Source organism: Solea senegalensis, linkage group LG1, assembly GCF_019176455.1.
Source record: "Solea senegalensis isolate Sse05_10M linkage group LG1, IFAPA_SoseM_1, whole genome shotgun sequence".
NCBI classification, from domain to species: domain Eukaryota; kingdom Metazoa; phylum Chordata; class Actinopteri; order Pleuronectiformes; family Soleidae; genus Solea; species Solea senegalensis.
The window spans coordinates 42,463,403-42,488,300 of NC_058021.1; the positions used below are offsets into that span (position 1 = coordinate 42,463,403).

The window sequence follows — 24,898 nt, forward strand, 5'->3', positions numbered from 1 at the left end:
GCGAGACAAACACCCCTGTTGTTATTTACGTTTGCAAAGTTCTTTTTCATGCTCAGTCAACTGTGGTTTACACATACACACACATGTGAAAACCACACAGGCAGCACGCGCTCGCTCTCCCTCTCTCTCTCTCCCTCCCTCCCTCTCTCTCTCCTCTCTCTCTCCCTCTCTCTCTCTCTCTCTCCTCCCTCTCTCTCGCTCTCCCTCCCTCTCTCTCGCTCTCCCGCTCTCTCTCTCTTTCCTTCTGTGGCGTGGTAGCGATTAATCAGACAGTCTGGGAGGAAGCTGAATAAATAAATGGATGAGCTGACATGTACGAGCACATTTTGTCACTGTGTTAATCTGGCAGGCAGATTCACAGAGCCTGGAGTACTTACCGCGACCCCGGAGGTTAAGTCTGATTGATGGTTAATTGTTATGAATTCAGCGTCGAGAGGTCTCCTCCCCTCACACATGCAGGGGGATTTGACGTAAAAAAAAAGAAATCCTTGATGGGGGAAACAAAGAAGAGGAGTTTTAATAGATTCACAATCTGCTTCGGTGGAGCTGGGAGTTGCATAATTACTTGTTTATTAGTGCGTCGCTTCTCTTCCTCAGTGTCTCAATTAAAACAACCCTCTGTTTGCTCTTATATCAGAAAAAGATGGCGTACAAATGGGAAAGTGGACGTTGTCGTTGTGTTTGTATGAACAGCATCTGGTTTACTCTGACCGCTGCAGGGGCCTCAGGGGCCTGAGGGGCCCATACTCTCCACAAAACACTTCAGCTGCATTATTATGACTTCCATAAGTGTCCCACAGTCATTAAGAGCATTCTATATTGCATTGAAAAATGTGCTGATGGAGATCATCGGTCCTGCGTTTGAGATGAAAAGCTCAAGAAGCCAAACATGTTTCCATTCAAGTTAATTAGCCCCTGCTTCCTCATTCAGCTCACACAATAACTCCTCATTTCCATTATCTGTATTCACAAGTACGATAAGGCTTTTCAGTGTGTGTGCGTGTGCGTGCGTGTGTGTGCGCATGTGTGCGTGTGCGTGTGCGTGCAAACATCTGTATTCTCTGGGAGACCAGGCCCTTTTATAATTCATCATCAGCTCTGGCAGACTGACAGGAAGGAAGGCTCACTCTGCTGACACTAAGGCAGAGAGCAGCCACAGATGATAGGGAAGCCAGACACAGACCTGTCTCTCTCAGTCAGACAAAGTGCATACTGTAGCACCTGAGAAGAACACCTGGGCATCAGCGCCACAGCTTACAAATCAGGAAGTAGTCTGTTCTCAGTAAAGTTTTTCAGCGAGTGACACTTCCACTCGTCCACCGGGACTTACTCAGAAAATGATGTGACTGGTTATAGTGCTGGATAAGCTAAAAAAGAATCTTTGTCATAAATTGGCTGTGAAGGGACGGCTGAGGGTGTTTAATATGGCAGGCATGTGGGATAACGTTGTCCCCACTCTCCCACTCTATAAAGTACAATGACACTCATTAGTTGGAGGTTTATTGACGAGTCCCTTTGCTCTTTCAAGGTGAGGGTGGCAGGTAGAACAGCTGTCACTCCATAAAAGTCTCATCAAGCCAGCTCTGCTTGTGAGTATCTAGGTCATTCTCTCATCCAGGACTTTTTCTTTTTCTTTTTTGCTGCAGAAATACAACAGCCAACTCTCCGTGACTCCAGCAGCATCTCAGCGACTTAGCAGAGCGAGTGCATGCACGAGGCACAGGCCTCTCAGAGAACAGCTTTGCTTGCCTCCGTCCACTTTTACGTCCTGCGGATCATTTAAATACAGATCAGACTTCCGAGGCTGTGAATTACAGTTCGCCTCTGATAAGCTCCTGCATCCTCCTGGTGATGAGGAAAAATATTCACGATGCAGGGAAAAGGTTCGATTTCATCGAGCCTTTACCCCTCCAGTGTTCCCTGCACCAGTAGCGCTAAAGTTTTATTATTTACAGGTGTTCAAACCTCAGTGAGGGATTTGCAGGGGGATGGCAAACAGACAGAGAGAGAGAGCAAATCAGTGATAAGTGAGTGTACATTATTCCAACGTCTGCTGCATGTAATATTAATAGGCAGGAGGGGGAAACAAGTGTGTGTGTGTGTGTGTGTGCAGGCACGTTCGTCAACAGTTTACTGGCGGTACCTGGCGGGGGAATTTCCACAGCCGTCACGCTCCTTGCTGCTTAAGGAGGAGCAGGCGTGGTCCCGAAACAACAGAGTGAAGCTGCTGCTACTGGTGTTGTTCATCTGAGACGTGTCTCCTCCAAACATCCACAACCAGGCTTTAGTCACGCAGCACTGGAAAAGTCCCGAGTACTTTTTATCACTCAAGTGTCTGTAACTCTTGTAAAAGTCACAATGTAAATGAGTGACAATGTTAGAAAAGTCAAATCTGACTAAAACACTCAGATACGATGCGATGAGAAGTTGAATTATTATTATTGTTGTTGTTGTTGTTGTTGTTGCACGTTAGCCCATGAACCCAGAATCTGCCAGTGATTTCAGAACCAATCACAAACCTCTGCAGCGCTAGAGACGGGCTTAGCAACGATGACGACAGAGAAGTGACATCGAGCAGCTTTTGTATACGTACAACATGGCGGCCATTACTGAAAACTACAACTAGCGCGTTTGTTGACACGCGTCGGGGTTCACTGTGTAAGAAGTATTTGGTGAGACTGAGGACACACCGTGTGGCTCTTTGGGCTGCTGTAGAAACATGGAAGCACATTCACTTTCTGCCAACAGAGCTCTGTTAGCTGACGTCACACAACCAAGGGAACCGCCTCTTTCAGGAAATGACGCCGTTCACCTCTGTAGACTACACGGGTCATCTCTCTGTCGACTGTTTCCATCATAAAAGTGAAGATGTTGTCGTTTTTACCAGACCCACAAAGATGGCGGAGGTGGATCACTGCTATGAAACGAGCAGTAGAAGATGGAGTGATGACGTTCCACAGGAAACTCTTGGTAGATTTACCCAGAGCTACGTTAACACAGCATTTATTTCATCACACAGCCCGTTGCTAATGCTAACTAACAACGCTATCATAGAAACCAAGTCATGTAAATGTTACACACTGGACCTTCGCATCTAAAGAGAACCATATTTACTGCAGTGATCATTGTTAAGTTGGAGGATAAACCAACTCTTGGATCTCAGGATTTGTTTTTCAGTGAAGCTGTCCGCTGTCAGTGGCTAATACTATGCTAAGTCATGTGACGCCCAGAGCTCTATAAATGTTACTGGACACTGGACCTTCATATCTGCATTGGATCATCAGGATCTATAGTGCCATCAAGTTCGTTGCTGCCTAACACCTCCTCCTCACCTGTCCTGCATCTCTGCATGCATATGGAAACATAGACTGGCTGCTTGGAGCTTGGCAGGAGTCTCCCGTTGGATGATTTACCATTTAATGCCAAGTGTTATTGTGTTACTGAAGTCCTACACACCAGCTGTCCTTCTTCTCAGTCTCTCCTCCTCCCAAACTTCTCAGCAGTGTGTATTCTTCCTCGGGGACGAGTGTGGGAGGGAGCTGAGTGGGTGGTTCAATCAGGTTGGGTTGTTACTGGAGAGAATGGAAGTGACTGGATTTGGAAGAGTTGAGGTCCTGCAGTTAAAAACTCGAGGCGAGGAAGTGAGGGAATACAAATGGAAGATATGGAGTTTTGTTCCAAATGTCTAAAAAAACAGTTGGGTCAGCTGAAGTTTATTTGCAAAACGTTCTTGTTATCCAAAAAGAGGTGCGTGAACAGGCTGCCAGCAGTGGAGACGTTATCACAAAGACACTGGCTCCACTTTTACAGCCAAAAGCCTCTTAAGTTTAAATGGAGTCTATGTGAAAAATAGTGTTTTCACGGGATTTGAGCTGCGCTTGATTACAATTAGATGTCAGATACTCCACGACTGTTTGTACACTATATAGAAATGCACATATGGCTCCATCCATCAAGTGAATAAAAGGCTGCAGCACATTAACAGAATTGCATGCGACCTTCTGCTATGATTTATGAACTGTATAGATTCATTTATATGCAATGAAAAGCATCAGAGGTTGATGCATACCCGACAAGGCCTCTGGGAATAATAACTTTTATGTTTTAATGTTCCTGGACTTGTGGAGAGAAGCTACGCTAATAGCAACAAAACATGAGCGTGTACCTGTTTGCTTGGCACTTCAATGATGTCATCACGTTGTAACTCTCTTGTTTTCCGTCTGTTGTGATCTCGACCGAGACTCTTCTGTGACAACTCACCTCCAATATCCGCTTAATGAAAGTGAATGGAAACACACATTGTTTTCTTTAATGGAAATTGAAATGAATTTGAATCGAAACCTAGTGATTGATTGATTCATTGATGACTATTAGTTGACACTGTTAAAACATGCACGGTAATAATTGGATGTGAAGCTCTGTGGAGTTCTTCTTTAAAACCACAATTGAAGGATTGTCAAATGCAGAAATCTCTCTTTAATTATCAGAAATGAAACACAATAATTAACCGGTCAAAGAGAAAGACTTATTTATTTAATAGCTTCAGTTCTCAAACCAATTCAAGCACTGACTCTAGTTGTAATATTCAATGTAAGTGCAGTTTGTGTGTTTGTCCAAAATGTAAATGTCCTTAAGCCTAATGTAGCTCCCCCAGCATCTCAAAACACTTCTATTAAATGTAATGTTTGCATAATGATAGTCTTTTGTGAGCAAAGCTTTCATGGCACATAGGCCTAACATGTCCACATTGTTCCTGATGACCAGGCCGTTGCCGTCTATGGCTGGTGCTGCACTCAGTCACTAGGATTCACGCTTGTTCCATTCTATTTCTTTTGTGGAGTATACATTTTTAAGCGGCCTGTAATAGAAATAAGTGCTGAGTAAATAATGGAATAATGACAATTTTGACCTGCTTTTTAACAGGTCTCGTGTGGGAGGAAAGGTTATTTAATTTATTCATGAATGAATACACAAATGTCAAGGAGGAAAAACACTAATAGTTTGTGTCTGTGCCATGTTGTGTTATTGTCGCGTCCCTGTGTCTGAATCATTTCCCTGTGTCTCCAGGTAATCCAGGCCGACACAGGAGAGAATGCAGATTTGCATTTACTAATTAATTTGTCAGAAGGGATTTTTTTTTGTCTCAGCTTGGTTCTTGATTGAAACTAATATTAATATTTTTAATTAACCAGAATAATAATTAAATTCTAATCAATTCACAATTATTGCTCAGTCAAGTTTAAATATCGGAGGCAGTGAACGGTTCTCTTCTAATTTCTCTCCACGTTCTCCAGACACATTTGGGTTCAGTTTGGTGGAAAGGTTGGCCATGAGCAGATGAGGTGGAGTGGTAATTACTTTGAGCTTTAACAAGCACACACACACACACACACACACACACACTCAGAGGGGGGAGGGGGGGTGGATAAGGGCTGTAGCCTGATCTTCAAATTCATGATTAATTTCTGCCGTTGTTTTCATCTGTATTTAAGCTCTCTGCTGTAGAGTAAGCACTTTGGGATCAATCTGTTGTAGAGGACTATAAATAAACCTGACTTGGCGTGTTTCTTGGCGCTCGAGCCGACGACTGAAAATGGAGAGGAAATTGCTCCATAAACTGAATTGTTGCTGTCAGACTCTAATACCTCTGAATCCCCTGAGCTGATCTGAATGTTAGTGTGTGTCTGAAAAGAAAATGCTTCATTGTTATGATATGATAAAAAAAAAAAAAACATGTCGCAGCTTACACCATGGAAGTAGACAAAGTTACGTTGATTCAAGTGTGTTGTCATGGTGATGATAACAACAACAACAACAATAATAATAATAATACCACCAACAATAGCAAATGTGGACCACACCCTGAAAGCTCCATGTAAATGAAAGTATGTGTGACTACAGGTGTACTTCCTGTTGCCAGTAGGTGGCGCAATGACTGGCTTTCAGGTCGTCATCATCGTGGAGCTAGTGACCTTAATAAGATGGCGTGGAAGCTTGCTGCACGCGATTCCTACCAACATACCTTTTGGTATGGTTGCCATGGTAACCCAGCTGCTGCTTGGCTGGTGGGAACACAAAATGTCCGTTTTATAATTCTGACAACATTCATCGCAATGTTCGCTGGTCCTGATGTGACAGCAAGTGTGCTGAGTTTTCTCCAGAACCAGGACCAGCAAGTGTGGTGAGACCAGAACCAGGACCAGCCCTGAGGTCAACAGTCATTACCAACTCTAGAGTTAAATATGAAGCACTTTGAGGAGAGTGCTGTGTAAATTTAATTACCATTAAATACTCAGTGTTGTTTTCTCCCTGTCATATTTTGTGTAGCAGTGAACGACAAAAATTACAAACAAAGTCATTTTAATAATTCATGTATGTTTGCAAAAATAAAATGGTGGATGGCAGCTCTTACACGTCGTGTGCGGGCTGACGGAACTCAATGGAAGAATGACTTCCTGTTATCACTCGTGTTATATGATAAAAATAACATAGATAAGAAGTATGTTTTATTTTATAGAGTGTTTTTGTAAGTGACAATCTTTTTACATGGGAAGTCAAATGTCAAAGTCACTGTCTGTGGACTCAACTGTGTCTCTTTTGTTATTAGCTGCAGTTACATATGTAATCACAGGTTACACTGTTGAAATGGAAGATAACATAAAACTGTCTTATTGTTTTTTAGTTTTCTTAGAATTACAATTAAAACACTGATTATTATAAGTCCCTGAATGTGCTCTGAAGAGTTTACACAGGAAGTAGTGACACTGTGCACATGCTTCTCTGTTATCATGACAGCTCCGCCCGGTGTGAACTCTCACATCACTTTGATATTCACATATCTGCACTTTTGAAGGTAAATGTGGCTGAAAAATGACGTTTGCTCTCGTTGTCTCTCAAAGGCCCCATGCAGGAGACGGTCTTTGACTTCTGGCGGATGGTCTGGCAGGAGAACACGGCAGCTATCGTCATGGTGACCAACCTGGTGGAAGTGGGCAGGGTGAGTGTTAAATACATGTCCACGGTAACCACAGATCGCAGATACGATAACCTCGCCCCCTGTCGACAGAGAGCGCCATTGTATCTGGACGGAAACTGAGCCATCTTTTGTCATTTGTGTGTGTGTGTGTGTGTGTGTGTGTGTGTGTGTGTGTGTGTGTGTGTGTGTGTGTGTGCTGCCAGCTCTTTTTCCATCTATATGTGATCAGTGAGAAGTGAGAAGAAAGTGATCGATGGTCTTCATTAGCACAGAGGTATCCAGGCGACTGACGAGCGTTTCATGTGAGTGGCTCTGTAACAGGAGATGATACTGGAGCCAGCAGCTCCTGCTCTGCCCCGAGCACAAACATCTCTTTATGTTGTCGTCATTGTAATGAGTGGAATCTTATTTAGTGGTGTGGGCACTTTGTAATGATCAAACTAAAAGCAGAGCCTTGATTCCTTTTTTTAGAGAGTGATAGCATGTGTCCCAACTATGGAAGAAGGATGTGCCGATTTGTTCCACTTACCTCACGCTGCCGTTCCTGCTGGTGAAGTCATAATTAAGACCCCGAGTTAAGTGTTAACACAGAACGTATCGCTCTGACTGCCTGGGGGGATTTTTCCTGAAGAATTTTAAACACACGCTCGGTGAAAGTCTCTTAAACACAGCAACACCTTGATTTTGCTGATGCACATTTCTGCCTTAAATGTAGCAGAGCCTGATAATGATTCATGGGCTCATCTCGAGGTACCTCATTAGGCCGTTCCTCTACAGTAGCTGAGCCCGGCCCCGCCCCGCCCCACACCTTCTCCACACCTGCTTAGCTGCAGCACCGTCCTCGGCGGGGCCCCCAAACCGTCTGTTATATGATCCTTGTCCAATGGCGGGCGGTAGGCACAGTTGGTCACAGTGGTGGCGGCTCCACAGAGGAGCCCATAAAATCACTCCACCATATCACAGTGGGCCATCTGCTCAGCACAGTTGCTGATGAACTCTGGGAAATCCTGGCACACGCACAGATATGCACACACACACACACTGTGTCCTGCTGCTCCTGCACGCCGGGGCGGCGCTCGGCACGCTTTGATGTATGAGACATTTGGTTTGGTTAGTTAGCTGTTGTGTGTGTGTGTGTGTGTGTGTGTGTTGTATGTTATTAAACGTAAAAGAACATCTGTGTGCATGTACATATATAGAGGTATATATATGTATATATAGTATATAGTATAACTAGTATAACTCAGCCCGAAGGCTAATTCCAGGCACCTGATACCAAGTGATCTAATAAGGTAATGACTTTTACCTAATTCAATCTGGTTGGAAGCAGACGGTGGTTTAGTGATTGTCATCAGGAGGATTAGTCATCCGGGGTGTCAGTGAAAGGGACCTTGCCCCCATACCCCCACCCGTCTGTGTCACTCCCTCAAACCATAATCTCATTTCATTCCCAATCAGTGCATAGACTCCAGAAATGAAAATTGCGTGTAGCTGTGGCTCGTGTCGCATTCATCCCTCATCAAAAATCATCATTCTCTAATATTCCTCCGCCGCACTCCCTCAGTGGCAACACTTTAATTGAACGGGGGGAGAGTGGGGTAATTTTGCTCTCTTACGACACCTAATCCACGTAATATTTCCAGTGGGGCGTTTTAGATTCCTGCAGGGAAATCTTTTCTAAAATAGCTGAGGGTTTATTATTTCATACAATATTAGATTGTCATTATTCCTCCCCTGTCCAATTGTCGTACACTATATATTGTTTTATCTTTGGTTCCATTTCTCCGCGCTGAGATTTAAGGTGGACAGTTCTGGCCCCCCCTCTCTTCACAGACTACCTTTACTACCTTTACACTCATTCTCACATTATCGATGTGAGAATGAAAAAAGCAATAACGTGAGAATGAGCTCTCCATCAATATATAACATTCTCATTTACAGCAGATCCTTGACCGCGGGCTGAAACTAATACCAAGCAAATCTCATCTGGACTTGAAAGAAATGTTTCAGAGAGTGATATGTCAGGTGGCAAATGGGGGCAAGTGTCACGTGACTATGACGGTTATTGGTGCTTTTGTGTGTTAGTGTCCAGCACGTGTAACCCTTTGTCTCTCTCAGGTGAAGTGCTGTAAGTACTGGCCCGACGACACTGACATCTACAGAGACGTCAAGGTGACGCTGATAGAGACGGAGCTGCTGTCGGAGTACGTCATCAGGACGTTCGCCATCGAGAAGGTGCATTTTTTACACAGTCGTGAAGAAATGATGCTCGGTGCTTGACCTTTAACCTTTCAACTTGACAAGTTATGGGGAAAGAGAGTTGTTTGTGGTTCAAGAGAATGTTTTCCTCAAAGTAACTTGATTTGTTTTTAAATGTTGGACAGAAACATTCTCAGTGGCTCATCAGTGGCTGTTGCTAGGGAAGGATGTCAAGCAGACTTTGTATAATGAAGATTTCTCAGTGGAACTATTTTCTACTCGTTAGGGTTGAGATGAACACTAACTCTCTTTTTTATTCATCTTTGAGCTGCCCAAACTATTTATAGCAATTGCTCATTTACAACTTCAGTCCCTAGTTGGGCTTTTATTGGTAATATACATTATAAAAAAATACATATACATATTTTTATTGACGGTCTTAGATTATTATATTGAATAAATGTGTGAAATACACTAAATATTATATACATATATATATGTTATATTTTAAAAAAATCTACTTAAGCATGATTATTTGTGTTATAGCACAATTTGACCATTTTTATAGTTGTTTCTAGCACACGTAAATATACTTGATTTAACATTAAAAAGAAATGAAATGAAAGTTAATAAATAATAAGTACATTTTTAAAAAGTTAAAAATGATAGAAATACATGACAAAGCAACACAATGAAATACATCACAGCACACAGACACCATACAACAATTCATAATTAGAACAGCTCTGATTTGATTTAAGCCAACATTTAATATTCAAAGTAAAAGCATATTTTTTTTTTTTTTACATGTGAAATAGATTTAATTTCATTTTCACATCCTTTTACAGAAAAAGTGACAATGTACTTTTTTACAGTTACCATTCCCTGTGCTCCTAGTTATTACTCTCGTATTGTCTTGTATTTGGATAAAAATCTGGAGATGAGTTAATCCATTAGTTAATTGACACTTACTGAAGTCACAGTGGCATTTTAAGTAGAGGTTGACCTTCAGGAGTCAGTGCAGATGGTGTCTGAGATGAGGCTGAGAAAACATCATACTTTAATAATAACACGTGATACACATATTTTTTTAACTTCAATAAACATTTATTGGGCAACACTTCTGAATAAAATAATGTAATAAATAGGAAATACATGAACCAGGTCATCAAAAAACGAAACATTGTACATACAGCCGTGGATCAAAAATGACGTTTTGTTGCACATGTCAGAATTGATCAAGTTTCTTGTACATTTGCATAAATATGTCAAATATTGTACTGATTCTACATTTAAGGTCTGGCTCTAATGAGCGCGATACAGGTAATAAAATAATCTCAATCTTCCATCATTTCTCAAACTGCTGGAACTTCCACTTACAGTAGAAGTGAAATGCACATTGCTCAAATAATAGATGCAGCTCACACTTGTCCCTGGAAAGACTGAGAGGTGCAACAGTGGTTGAAAAATCAGGGCACAGCAGCCTTAAGCAAAGATCTCCTTCACTGTGTCCATGAAGTGTATGTTTGCCTTTAATCCAGCTCCGTATTTGCTTTAGAGCGACCTCCTCACATCATGTCTTCTCACTCGTCTCATCTCCTGGCATCTGTTCCTCAGAGAGGAGCTCACGAGATCCGGGAGATCCGACAGTTTCACTTCACAGGCTGGCCGGACCACGGTGTGCCCTATCACGCCACAGGCCTGCTGGGGTTCATCAGGAGAGTCAAGTCCAAGACTCTGACCAACGCTGGGCCCATGGTGGTTCACTGCAGGTTGTCCAGTCTTTCTCACTGTATACCACGTCTATACCATTATCTATTGAAAGAATATGACATGTGAGCGTTGTTTGTCTCCGTCCGACGACAGTGAAGTGTTGTCCCGAGCACCAGAGACGATGTTTGTAGAGAGGCGTGATGTTGTTGAGGAGTATTTTTAAACTGTCATTTGTGACAATCATCTGTTGACTACGGTTATTCAGAGAGTCAAAGTTATGAAATAGACTATAGATGCGACACAAGACTAACAATCCTCTATTAGTCCCACAATGGGGACATTTACATTGTTACAGCAGCAAAGACAGGTATGGTAAAGGTAATAAATAATAAACGTGCATTTGATCAGATACTAAGAAAATATAATAGACATAATGTATACAAAATATACATGCACTGAACATCTTAAATGAAGAATGATATGATGTTTCATCATCAACAACTTCAATAGTCTGAATTTGAAGCTGTACTGTGTAACCTTTACATGTCACTGAATGTCTGTGGAGACACAGAGGAATGTGTTTCACATCACGAGGGAAAACAGAACCCCGAACCATTATTTTCAATCCCAATTATATTTCTGTCTCTATTAAGACTTTTTATTTCTAAGCTGAAAGTGAATCTTCAACTGTTTTTATACTGGAAGGGAACTTTAGGTTAAGAGATCAACCCTGGTTCTCTGAAACATGGGTGAGGTGGTGAGATGTTACATACTGGAGCTTTAAGTTGAAAACTGTCGTCTGTCGTCACGCAACACTAGAGGTGATTTAAATATGATTATTATAGGATTTAAAATACTCACAAAAGAACATAAATGTGTCTGTAATCATGTGCAGTCCCCTCTGTTCCCCCTTTCACCCCCCTCTGGTTCCGGCTCTGTGTTTTCAAAGTCCACATTTTTTATTTCTTTTACGGATGAGGACACTTGATGTGTGTGTGTGTGTGTGTGTGCGCGTGTGTCAAAGGACGAGCAGGAAAGACGCGACATATTGTCTTTAAAGCCTTGAGTTTGACCCTCGTGTAGAACTCACCACATGTGTTGTGTGTGTCTGATGTCAGCGCCGGGGCTGGACGGACAGGCTGCTTCATCGTCATCGACATCATGCTGGACATGGCGGAGCGAGAGGGCGTGGTGGACATTTACAACTGCGTGAGGGAGCTGCGCTCACGGAGGGTCAACATGGTCCAGACCGAGGTACGGCTCAGACTCCTCAGAGGGATTCGTTTTTCAGCGTGCAGCACCATGCGGCACTTTGCCAGTGACCGATGATTATTATTAATCATTATTCTCACAGTTAGTTTTAATTTGATGTTGTCAGGAACATTCAAGGATCACTTTAACTCTTGCATATTTCAAACTGTGGGAGTGGATTTACAAGCTGTGACAGCGTGGCTCATATTGTTTTTAACTTTTAGTTGTGTGTGTGTGTGTGTGTGTGTGTATTATACAGATAAGATAACTATGTTTGGGTTTGTGAGTGACACAGAACATCTCTGACTCATCCTCCGACCAGAGAACTCTTTTTTAAACACGAGCCATCTGGAGTCCAAATGTCACTGAAACAGAAGCAACTGGACTTCTAACTCTGACCTGCATGACTAAGATTCTACGCAGAGACATCGAACCATCTGGACGTGTCCATAGTCTCATTGAATGCATCATTTGCCCGTAATTCATTTTAAATCACAAGCATCATTGGACTTAATGGGCAAATGTTTCATCACTGACGTGCAGATTGAGTAACTGGAGACCAAATGTTGTTCAACCTGAGTCATTCTCCTCAAGTTCAGTGACCTTCAGACCTGTGTGTGTGTGTGTGTGTGTGTGTGTGTGCGTGTGTGTGTGTGTGTGTGTGTGTGTGTGTGTGTGTGTGTGTGTGCGTGTGCGTGTGCCTGTGGCCACGGTTTAATCTGTCCACAGAAATGAGCCTTGTTCTTATTTAAGGTTTCATGCGCTCGGATGCGTTCAGATTCAGACCGGTTTACCCCTGCAGCTCGGCCCAGTCAAACTCCGGGTGAACAGTTCACCTTTGTCAAAATGGCAGAACATCTCTCTGCACATCTGTAAATCAGTGACCTCTGCACACGTGTGACAGGAGAGTGTGAGCAGAAAATGTCACTTCAGAAGAGATTTAAATCAAGTCACCGTGACGACCGCCTGACTGACTGATGTGAGGAGGAGCAAATGTGTTTCACTGACGTTAAGAATATCATGGCTTGTTTTTCTTGTCGTTCATGTCTGGATCATGACTTGTTTAAGGGTTTGATGTTTGATAGATTAATAAACGGAAACTGAACATTTTGCTTTAGGAGGAAATGAAAGCAAAAAAAACGATGTAACGTAACCTTTGACTATAGACAATGACAAATATTAGTCACAGAAACTGCCTTTAGGGCCAAAGTCGTGGAAAGGTCATTGAATGTGTTTCTAAAATATATTACTCAGCCTCTGGTCTTCATGAACAGAGATGATGTCACGTTCTTTGTATGCTGCATCTTTTATTATCTGAGGGAGTGGGCGGGGCTACAATCGTCTGCTAAAACCTTTTAGGTTACTGTTGCCCGTCCACTTCCTGTGTGCAGCCTGTGACTGGCACCATCACAATAATAAGAAATAGAGAGTGAGTCGTGTGGTGTCTGAAGTCATTGGCTTCAATGTGACGCTCATTTGTTTATTCTTTTAACCTTGATTTGACTTGAAATTCACATTGAGATTCAAATTAGTTTTATTTTATTTAAGTGAGACTTATTTAAGAAAGAATGGATTCGCAGTGAGGTTGCTGTTTTTTGCAGGAGCAGTATGTCTTCATCCATGACGCCATTCTGGAAGCTTGTCTCTGCGGCGACACCACCATACCTGCCAGTCAACTGCGCTCTGTCTACTACGACATGAACCGCCTGGACCCGCAGACCAACTCCAGCCCCATTAAGGAGGAGTTCAGGGTAATGACCTTTATACAGAGAGTATTAAATCTATTATATTATAAGTACACAGGAAGTGTTTTAAACATGGCAGCAGTGCCAGCTGTCAATCACACTGATGTCCACCCATATGTTCAGATTTTCTTGGTACGATTATTGTCAGAGAATGAATCACGATTATTATGTGTTAATTGATTTCACAACACTATGAATGTGTAAAATCACATGAACGCTGCTTATAGGTCTTAAAGTTTCATTTATTTATACGTCATTTACAAATCATTGACATCATGGTTTATTAACATTTGAGAGTATTTAGCTCCCCTAAACAGACATTATAGTTTCACTTTGGCAGAATCAGAAGGTCATGATCCATAAATGATCCAAAATAATCTTTTCACATAAATGTAACATGAATCAAATAGGAATGCATTTTATTTAAAAAAGGTGCGTTTCATCATAAAATCCTACATTAATGGCAACATGAAGTGAAAATGAGGACACTTAATATACCACACACACACACACACACACACATGATATCCATGCATACAACGCTTATACACACACACACACATACATAGACAATTCCACTTTAACACTAAAACATTAGAAGATGATTCACAAGCTTATTTACCTGCAGCATGGAGGAGAGCATTAAAGTCATTAAATCATTATCTCCATGTTCACAACAACAAGTAAACAAGTAAACATGTAAACAAGGCCAATCAGCAAATCTATATCACTTCATCTGTAATAACAGCTCACGTTCTTGGACCAATCAGTGTGATATGAGATGTTTCAACCTCTAATTTTCCTTTTAGTCACTTCAGGCCATTTCTAACTGATTACAGAATTAGACTGTTAATTACCACGTCAGGAGATACTGTAACGAGCACACGCCACCTCCACCTCTCTGTGTCTCTGTGTCTCTAAAAATAACAGACTCTGAATATGGTGACTCCCACGCTGCGGGTTGAAGACTGCAGCATCGCGCTGCTGCCCAGGAACCACGAGAAGAACCGCTGCATGGACGTCCTGCCGCCCGACCGCTGCCTCCCCTTCCTGATCACCATTGACGGGGAGAGCTCCAATTACATCAACGCTGCGCTCATGGACGTAAGAGCCACACACACACACATCTGCTCACGTTGTTGTTAAGTTCTGATAAAACAACCTCAAGGTAAACAATACATGATAAAAGAAAGAAAAAAAATGACCATTAAAATCAGGATTATAGATCATTTATCTTATTTGTACTCGGTGAGTGCTGATGCAATAAAATAATGATAAAATAATAATACAAAAAGTGAATAAAGGTTCACTTCTGGAACATATATACACTGTATATATATATATATATGTATATAATATATGTAAGTCTGTTAAAATGTAGTATCCACTACAGACCTGTTGTATTTGCATTAGAGTTTTTTTTTGTTTTCAATAATCACATAATAGTACATTTTGAAAATAAACTTTTTTATGGTCAGTCTTTTCAGACTTCTCCTAAAATGAATATGGAACTTGTCGGTGATCAAAGTCAACTTTAGGAATTATGGAATCAAATACAAATGAATAAAACACAAATAATGCAACATAAAATACTATAAAGTGAATTTGCACACTAGCAATGAAACAACATGTATTTAAACCAGACTTTTAAACGTGTGCCACAAACCTCATAAACGGACCTAACAAAGATCACGTGTCCTGTGATTGAGGACCTCAGATGAACAGGATCTGAAACCACATTAAAAGTGCTCTGTCATAATAAATAAATCCCGAGACATGAAATCTCTATTAGAGAACGAGAGTCAGTACGAGGCAGGTCAAAGGATGGAGGTCATTTTATTAAGAAATAAAGTTATCAGCTGACATGCACGCGGTGCCTTCAAGTTTTCAACTGCTGTGTTTTTATTTCCTGGCTCTTTTCCAGAGTTATAAACAGCCCTCAGCGTTCATCGTGACCCAGCACCCCTTACCAAACACAGTGAAGGATTTCTGGAGACTGGTGCTGGACTACCACTGCACTTCTATAGTAATGCTCAACGACGTTGACCCCGCCCAGGTAAACCCGACCTGATACACACAGATATAAACTTTGCATCTGTTTGCATGTGATATCGTCAACACAAATACCGTGAGAACGAGGGTTTACCCACACATCCAGGATGTGTTTGAAATGAGGTAGCTGCTGCAGAGTGGAAGAGGACTTGCCATGAAAGCGTGGGTAGATGGAGAGACAGGCCTGTGGAGGAGACTCTCCAGCTTTCTCAGCCTGAGGCTCTGTCATAACACCCCAGGATCAAAGCCTGAAACCAGGCTGCTCTCCCCATCCAAATCCCCTTTCCCTAGGTGACTGACTGACTGACTGACTGACTGACTGACTGAAAGAAAGACCTTTCATTCAATATTCTCACTGTAGCCAGTCAGCCAGCCAAGGAAAGCAGCACAGGTGGGATGTGGAAGAAGGTGGCGAGGCGAGGGAGGCCGAGCCGCGGCGTCTTCTCCATTAGCATCTTTGTTTTTGCATTTGTTTGACAGGTGTAGACGTACTCTCAAAGGAAGCAAGCAGGCGCACACACACACACACACACACTCACACACTGTAGAAGTGTTTTTTTTGTTTTTTTTTTTGTGTATTTGAGGGAAAAAAAGAGTGAGCACATATTTGCTAGTCCATCTGTATGCATGCACCCATGCCTGTTATTTGCCTTCATCCCAGGTCGTCTCTCTATTTGTTCATGACTGAGCGATTCTGCATGTGTCGGTCTGTTAGCGTGTGATTTCTGCTGCGAGGCTGCAGGTGCATGTTCTGAACCAGGGTTTTCTCCTGAGGAGCGAGAATGGGAAAGATATCGTGCGCTCACCGAAATGTACTTGTCTTATATAAATAAGGCTGGATGATAGCACGGAAAAACATTGTTCATATCAGTCAAATATGAAGAGTTAATGTGGAAAACAGCAGCTTTTATAATGGACTGAAAACGACAGAGAGATATTTCACACTCGTGAGGTAAAATATTAAAGCTGATTTCACGTCTTGTAGCTCAAAGATTCAAACATTGTGTTTTGAATTAAGAAAGTGAAAAGAGAAAATGTTTGACAAACATTAATTCAGTTGGTAGCACAAATGTGGAAATGAACTAGTGTAAATTTAGTTTGAATAAACTTAATGCATCTAGGTATTACCAGTTGAAGTTACAGTGTACATTGATTTATAGAATTAATGGAAGCCTTACATATATAATGTTCATATTGTAATTAATATTTTTGAATTAGCTAAACATTGTAGATAAAAGAAGATGTATGACAAAGCTAAAAATATAGAAAAAAATCATCAGTTCATCCAAACTAAAGTAAGTAAGTTGTCTCTTTGTGTAACATGCTCAATTTACTTTGAATGTACTTCATTCATTTAGCTGTTGAAGGAAATGTCAACCATTTTCTTTTTACAGTGTACAACTGCAAACATGGCTAAACCAACCTGTAGTCTGTTCAGTTTATTATGAAAACTGTGTGTGTGTGTCCCAGGTTTAACTCTTAAATCTGTTGACAGTCACATTATGACGTGTTTCCACCGGCTCGACTCGACTCGGCACGTTTATTTTGTGTTTGGTAACCACCAGACTGCCGGCCACTGATTGGTCAGAGTGACGTCAAGAGGCGTGAGCAAAAGTCCGGCACGAGAATCAAGCCAAACGATGCCGAACAGTAGATCAGTTAAAAAGACGTAACAATCCTAAAAACGTGGGTTCATCTCCAACAATTACCAGTGAAATGTTGGTAAGATGAAAGGAGTCTGTTGTGTTTAGTGACAGTTCAGTGACCGTGTCACACGGAGTCTGTGCTCTGGTCAGGGAGGAAGTACTGAACAAATCTTTTTAATGATTCAGTTCCACTGAAAACAACCGCTTTACAAGTCACAAGTCACTTGTGTGTGTGTGTGGCGCAGCTGTGCAGTGATGACTCCGCCCACTATTTTGTAGTGGAAAACCAACCTAAACGAGCTGGGACTGTAGGTGGAAAAGGGGCTTTGTCGGGACAAAAATGAAACGTGAATGTAACGTAAATGATTTCAATGAAGACAGTGAAGACATGTATGGTTAAGGTGAGACTAATGAATGTAAGTCAATGTAATGTCACGTAAAGTCACGTAAAGTCACGTACATGTAGAACATGTCACACACTGTAGGACAAGCACAGGTGTTTATAATCAAAGTTCAGCGTCTTCACTGTCACACACCTGTGAGTCTTTATTACGTTCATGTGTCATGAGTGTAACCAATGACACGTCAGTGTGTGATTCCCAAACTAATGAATCATCTTCCTCTTTGTTTTTGTATGTGTGTGTGTGTGTGCGCTATTCATGTGTTCATCTGTGTGTGTGTGTGTGTGTGTGCCTATTTTGTTTAGTTGTGTCCACAGTACTGGCCAGAAAACGGAGTCCACCGGCACGGACACATCCAGGTGGAGTTTGTCTCCGCCGACTTGGAGGAGGACATCATCAGCCGGATATTTCGGATCTACAACGCAGCGCGGGTAAATCTTAATATATAATATGTACAATATAAAATATATATAATATATATAAATGATATTGTTCATATACAATAGAAGAACAAACCTGCTGTGATTTATTCAGCGAGTCATGGACCAGTCACACACGGACATTCCAGCTGTGCAGATGATTACGTTTTATATAAACACATTATACAACTTTTCTTTGATTTTTCTTCTCTTTAGTGTTGGACATGTTTACAGTCCTTGTTAACACTTTAGATCAGGGAACACATGTTCATCACTAATTAGTTTCTTATTAGCATGCAAATTAGTAACATATCGTCTCTTAATTAGTCATTATTAACTACTTATTACTGCCTTATTACACAACCAGTAAAGCATTAACTAAGAGTTCAGAATTCAGAATTCATACACATTCATAAACTACTTCCTCACTTACTACTAATAAGCAGTAATTCTGAGGTTATTGAGGGAAAACTCAATAAGTACTTAATAATGACTAATTAAGAGATGATATGTTACTAATTTGCATGCTAATAAGCAGCTAATTCGTTTTCATAACGGTAAAAGAAATGAGTATCCAGTATTTTTTGAAAATACAAAAACGCGTTTATCTGCTTTAGATAAAGCATGTCATGTTTTTTTCTTGACACTATTTTCTGATAAAAAGATGAATATCTGTAACTTCCACAGCCATTTTAAATATGCTAACTGAAGGCTACTCAGTGGAGTGAGGAATATTCACCAATAAATGTTCATTTATTATTTTATACACCTTTAAGTGCAGGTCACATGTGGGCCGCATAATAACTATATTATAATTCTGGGTATTAAAGCTGCTGCACGGTGTTTTGCACACTGATAAACTGATGCATGCACAGTATGTGCTAGGCTTTTTGTGAGTTTTCTGAGTTATTTATTTAGCAGTCTTCTAGCCTGAGGAAGAAAGAGCCTCTGAGTCTCTGTCTGCATGTTGTTAGACTCCTGTATCTCCTGCATCTCCTGCCAGAGGGCAGCAGAGAGAGAACAGACTGTGGTGAGGGTGTGATGAGTCCTGGAGGACTCTCCGGGACTTCCTGAGGCTCCGCTGCGTGTGCACATCCTGCAGGCTGGGGAGCTTAGATCCAGTGATGCGTCGTACTGCACTCACCACCTGCGCTACTTGTTGTTCCATGCTGGGGCAGCTCCCGAACCAGGTGGTGAAGTGGTTTTTCAGGGAGGTTCTCTATTGCGTCCCTGAGGATTTGTGGCCTCAGGCTGAAAGGTTGTAGAAATGCTGTTCCTGTTCCTGGTTGGTCCATGTCAGGTCCATCAATGTCTGATGATGTCACCCCCCACTTCCTGTAGCTATCATCTGCAAACTTCACAAACTCCAGTCATGGGTGTAGAGGGAACATGGCAGGGGACCGAGGACACTGGTGCTGAGGGTCAAAGGAGATGAGATGTTGTCATCACCTCTGTGTTACCTCTGGAACAACGTTTCTGACAATCTGAATTGTTGTGTGATGAGTCGATGATCAAGAATGTTCCCATTCAATGTTGGTAAGAATCTGTAAAAATGATCATGTTTTCAAGACATGCCTTTCTCTTGTGATGGTAAGAATGTAAAAACAAATAATAATAATAATAATAATTATAATAAGTACCCCAAGCGGTTCTGAATTGGTGAGTTTTGGGCTACGGGAAAGGCCTCAAAAACGTGATTCATTGGGAGGAATAACAATAATGATGATAATAAGAAGAAGAACTCTTACAGTTTCAATAGGGTTCTTGCACACCTTGTGCTCGAACCCTAATAACAACAACAATAATAACAATAATGATGATAACAACAATAATAATTGTAGTGAACAGAACAGCTACAGTATAAGCAGGTAAAGTTACGTTCAGATGGATCCAGTGGATAGAACGAGGATGACAGTGTAGCTCTGTTGTGTGTTGTTTTTTTGCCTAATCACACATGATCACTGTTTATCACTGACAACAGTTGTTGATCAATGTGTCTGTGTGTGGTTTAGAAGGTGAGTGTGTCTGTCTGTCTGTAGCAGTTTCTGTGCTCATCTATCTGCTCGTTCATCTCTTCAGTGACTCCGTGTGCTCTTGTCCATCTCTTGTCCATCTCTTGTCCATCTCTTGTCCATCTCTTGTCCTACTTGTCATCGTCCACACATCCTTGCAGTCTGATCCTCTTTCTCCACAGCAGTGATTAACTTGTGTGTGTGTGTGTGTGTGAACCTGGAGTAACCACTGTGACCTTTCACCTCCTCTCCAGCCTCAGGACGGCTACCGTATGGTGCAACAGTTCCAGTTCCTGGGCTGGCCCATGTACCGGGACACGCCAGTGTCCAAACGCTCCTTCCTCAAGCTGATCCGACAGGTGGACAAGTGGCAGGACGAGTATGACGGCGGCGAGGGACGCACCGTGGTCCACTGTCTGTAAGTCACAGGGAAAGAAATGAAACATCTCCACCTACTGACGGAATAGCTTTACTGCAGCCTGGCCTGTGAAGCTGCTCCTTACACTGAGCAAATCTTCCTTGTAATTGAAATGCAGTTGATTTTCTAACGCGTGGCTTCTTCTGTGATGACTCCAGGAACGGGGGCGGCCGCAGTGGAACGTTCTGTGCCATCAGCATCGTGTGTGAGATGCTCCAGCACCAGCGCTCTGTGGACGTTTTCCACGCCGTCAAAACACTGAGGAACAATAAACCCAACATGGTGGATCTGCTGGTGAGGAGCACTCTCAACACACTCGACATGTTTCATGTGAAAACATGTGAGCATTTGCTTCCCTCAATATTATGTATGATATGAAGCTGGAAACTGTTCACTGAACAAGAAACTTGATTCTAAAGTCAGCAAAGTTTGGATTAAAAACATGTAAAAAGATGAGATCATTCTTTATTAGCCGCTCACTTCTCACCATAATGTTTCAGATTACATTGTTCTAAATCATGTCGTTAATCATCTTAGTATACAGAGAGTATGCAGGTGAACGGGAGACCTGACCCCGCTGCTCTGCTCGTCTTCACTCGTCTCTCTTCCCTCTGTTTCCTCTCGTCTTCCAGGACCAGTACAAGTTTTGCTATGAAGTGGCATTAGAGTACTTGAACTCTGGCTAAGTCGCAGGAGACGTAAACTTGTGGGACATTACAGAGGACTGCAGCTAACGTGTGTGCACGCCCAGACAGGACCAAGGATCACACACACACACACACACACACACACACACTGCAGTTTGGCTGTTGTACAGTGTTAACACAGACGGTTCAGGCTAAAGAAGACGGCACGAGCACAATCTTCCTCTAGAGTGGTCTTTCAGTCTCTCTCTCTGTCTCTCTCTCTGTCTCTCTCTCTCTGTCTCTCTCTCTGTCTCAGCCACCTGTCGTCCTGTGGATGTTGCGTTGATCCTCATCGGTCAGTGAGCATCAATCTTTCATGTTTTTCCCTGGAATGCAAATGCGCTGTACATAATGTAATGTATTCATTTGATTCTCTCTGATTTCTGTTGATTGTGTTTTGTTGGTTGGTTTCTTTTGCTGGGCTTATTATTGAAAGTCATTAAATGCAGGAGCTCAAAGCCTAAATGTTCCTATATATTCCTGTTAATGTTTGACTTGTACATGATTATTGCTTCGTCACAGCCGGCCCGGTCTACATCTGCTTACCCTATTTCCTGTACAGGGATCCAAAGCTTTATTTGCACTTCCATTGAATCTTTGTTGTGCATATTGTACATATTTCTGTAGATTATTTATTCACGGTGTGTACTTTTTTGTGACTCGCAGTAAGTGACAATCATATGTTCTGTATAGGTTTGTTTTATTGACAGTGTTGTGCGCTCTCTTTTTTTGGTCATCTTTAATGACGGATCAATTCCATTGTAAAGAAAGAAGTATATTATATAAGTGTATCGACATAAACATTGGACTCTGGATTTCTGCCTCTTTTCTGAGTGGAGCTGGTCAAGATGATGGTAGGGTGACATCTGCTGGACACGCGTGGAAAAACATCAGTGTTTACAGGTTTTAAAGGTGCCGCCGTTTTCATGAATGAGTCTCGTGCTTGTAAATATAAGAAAATATTTAGATTTGACCACATTCATTGAATGTTTGTGAAATCTTACGTCCTCCCGCTGAACTATGATTAGACAAAAGGTAAAAAGTGACTGAACACTGCGTTCTATAAGAACAAATATTGTTATTAAAAAATACTTTTTATTTAGCACTTTATTCTCAAAGTCAGCAGGTTGTGGTGTATCACATATTCCATCAAAGTGTAAACAAAGCTGTCACTTAACATAAAAATTAAATCTTACTTCTGTACTTAATGTATATTAAGAAAGGAATGTTTCAATTCTGTAATATCAAATCCAAACAAATGGTGCCATTCATCCTAGTTTAACTTCATTTACATTTAATTATAATAAACACATGCCATAATATGATGGTTCTCAAGCTGTGGTACACGGTGGTACCAGGGTATGTGTCAGAGTGGAGTGGGCGGAGTCATCACCGCACGGCTGCATGAAACTGCTGCGACACACACACAAACTAGTGATTTATGAAGCAGTTGTTGTTTTTCTGGTTTCCATGACGTCACAGGACATTGCATTGACTTACATTTATTTCATAGAGACTTGCAACATGTCTCCACCTTAAAATCATTTAAATTACAGGAATTTCATTTTTGTCCCAATAAAGCCCCTTTTCCCAGGGGTTAGGTTGGTTTTCCACTACAAAATGTGGGCGGAGTCATGACTGCACAGCTGCATGAAACTGCTGCGACACACAAACAAGTGACTAGTGACTTGTAAAGTAGTTGTTTTCAGTGTAACTGAATCATTAAAAGGATTTTTAATGATTCACCTCCGACCTCAAGCTCCGACACACATGTAGCAGAACGGATCTCCGCTCGTCTGACCGACATCTCTCAGTGGACGTCTGACCATCACCTGAAACTCAATCTGGACAAGACCGAGTTTCTCTTTCTCCCACCACAGATCTGACCATCACCCTCCACAACTCTGTGGTAACTCCTTCTCATACTGCAGGAACCTGGGTGTGACACTTGATGACCATCTCTCCCTCACTGCCAACATTGCTGCAACAGCTCCATCTTGCAGATACATGTTGCACAACATCAGAAGGATGCGGCCTCTTCTGACCCAGAAGGCGGCACAGGTTCTGGTCCAGGCTCTGGTCCAGGCTCTTGTCACCTCACGCTTGGATTACTGCAACTCCCTCCTGGCTGGTCTTCCTGCGTGTGCCATACGACCTCTGCAAGTGCTGATGTTGGAGCTGTTAATTTCCCCGAGGGAACCTCCCAAAGGGATCAATAAAGTTGTCTGTCTGTCTGTCTGTCTGTCATCCAGAATGCAGCAGCTCGACTGGTCTTCAACTTACCAAAGTTCTCCCACACTACACCGCTCCTCCGCTCCCTTCACTGGCTTCCTGTAGCTGCTCGCATCCGCTTCAAGACTCTAGTGCTTGCGTTCCATGCTACAAACGGATCCGGTCCAGCCTACATCCAGGACATGATCAAAACCTACACCCCAGCCCGCCCACTGCACTCTGCATCAGCAAACCGGCTCGCTACCTCCTCACTGAGAGGATCGCAGAGGCACTCGCAGAACTCCAGACTGTTCACTGTCCTCGCTCCCAAATGGTGGAACGATCTCCCCATCGACATCCGGACAGCTGAAAGCCTCCACATCTTCCGCCGCCGACTGAAAACACATTTTTTCCGACTCTACCTCGACTAAGACGACGACGAGAAAAAGAAACAAAAAAAAAAACTTGTACATCGCACTTACGACTAGCACTTCATAGTTTGTTCTACTTGAAGCTCTTACTTACTTCTAGCTCTTATTTGTACCCAAATGTTTAAATGCACTTATTGTAAGTCGCTTTGGATAAAAGCGTCTGCTAAATGACATGTGATGATTTGTTCAGTACGTCACGTGTGTGGTTCAGCTTGGAGCTGACACTAAACAAAGTATTGGCAAAATAAATGTTGTGCTGCTGGAAAAGGGGCGAAATTCAATCCACTGTCAAATGAGTTCACACTCTACTCAATAGCAAATTAAACTGAAGCTGTCAACTCATAATGAAGCAGATCATTTCAAGTTGTAGATTGAAGCTACTCTTCATACTTTTGACCACCAGATGTCACCAAAGAGTACTGTGTTGAAAAGCTTCGAGCTCCCACACACGACACCAGACATGTTTTAATCCTGAGAAAGCACAGACTCGACGATCACACACAATCAAACGATTCCAGGGAGGAGAGTCCATGGATTTGGGATCTCACACAAACTTCAGGATATAAACGTGGATACGTGGAGACGTGAAGACGTGGAGGCAGACCGTCAGCGTTGTCAGTTAATAACTGACTTGGTTTGTGTAAATTTCAGTTGTAAACAAACGTACAAAAGCACCATCTGTTTCCTGGTCAACTCACTCTCATTGCTTGTTGTCGGGTCGTGCTCATGCCCCAATCA

General features: G+C 42.1%; 1 protein-coding gene across 5 annotated transcripts in view; it reads left to right on the plus strand.

Annotated features, from left to right (window-relative positions):
- LOC122772761 (receptor-type tyrosine-protein phosphatase mu-like) overlaps positions 1–22,331 on the plus strand; it is a 117,420-nt gene extending 95,089 nt beyond the window's left edge. For 3 of the 5 annotated variants that reach the window (XM_044031035.1, XM_044031044.1, XM_044031052.1), the window contains 11 exons: positions 6,900–6,997; positions 9,095–9,211; positions 10,793–10,947; positions 12,007–12,142; positions 13,741–13,890; positions 14,815–14,988; positions 15,809–15,940; positions 18,289–18,414; positions 20,669–20,832; positions 20,991–21,126; positions 21,465–22,331. In XM_044031035.1, coding sequence (XP_043886970.1) covers positions 6,900–6,997; positions 9,095–9,211; positions 10,793–10,947; positions 12,007–12,142; positions 13,741–13,890; positions 14,815–14,988; positions 15,809–15,940; positions 18,289–18,414; positions 20,669–20,832; positions 20,991–21,126; positions 21,465–21,518 — 1,442 coding nt within the window. In that variant the 3' untranslated portion in view covers positions 21,519–22,331. The remainder of the gene's footprint in view (positions 1–6,899; positions 6,998–9,094; positions 9,212–10,792; positions 10,948–12,006; positions 12,143–13,740; positions 13,891–14,814; positions 14,989–15,808; positions 15,941–18,288; positions 18,415–20,668; positions 20,833–20,990; positions 21,127–21,464) is intronic. The other 2 variants (XM_044031027.1, XM_044031018.1) reach the window with 2 other exon arrangements.
- Positions 22,332–24,898: the final 2,567 nt, after the last annotated feature.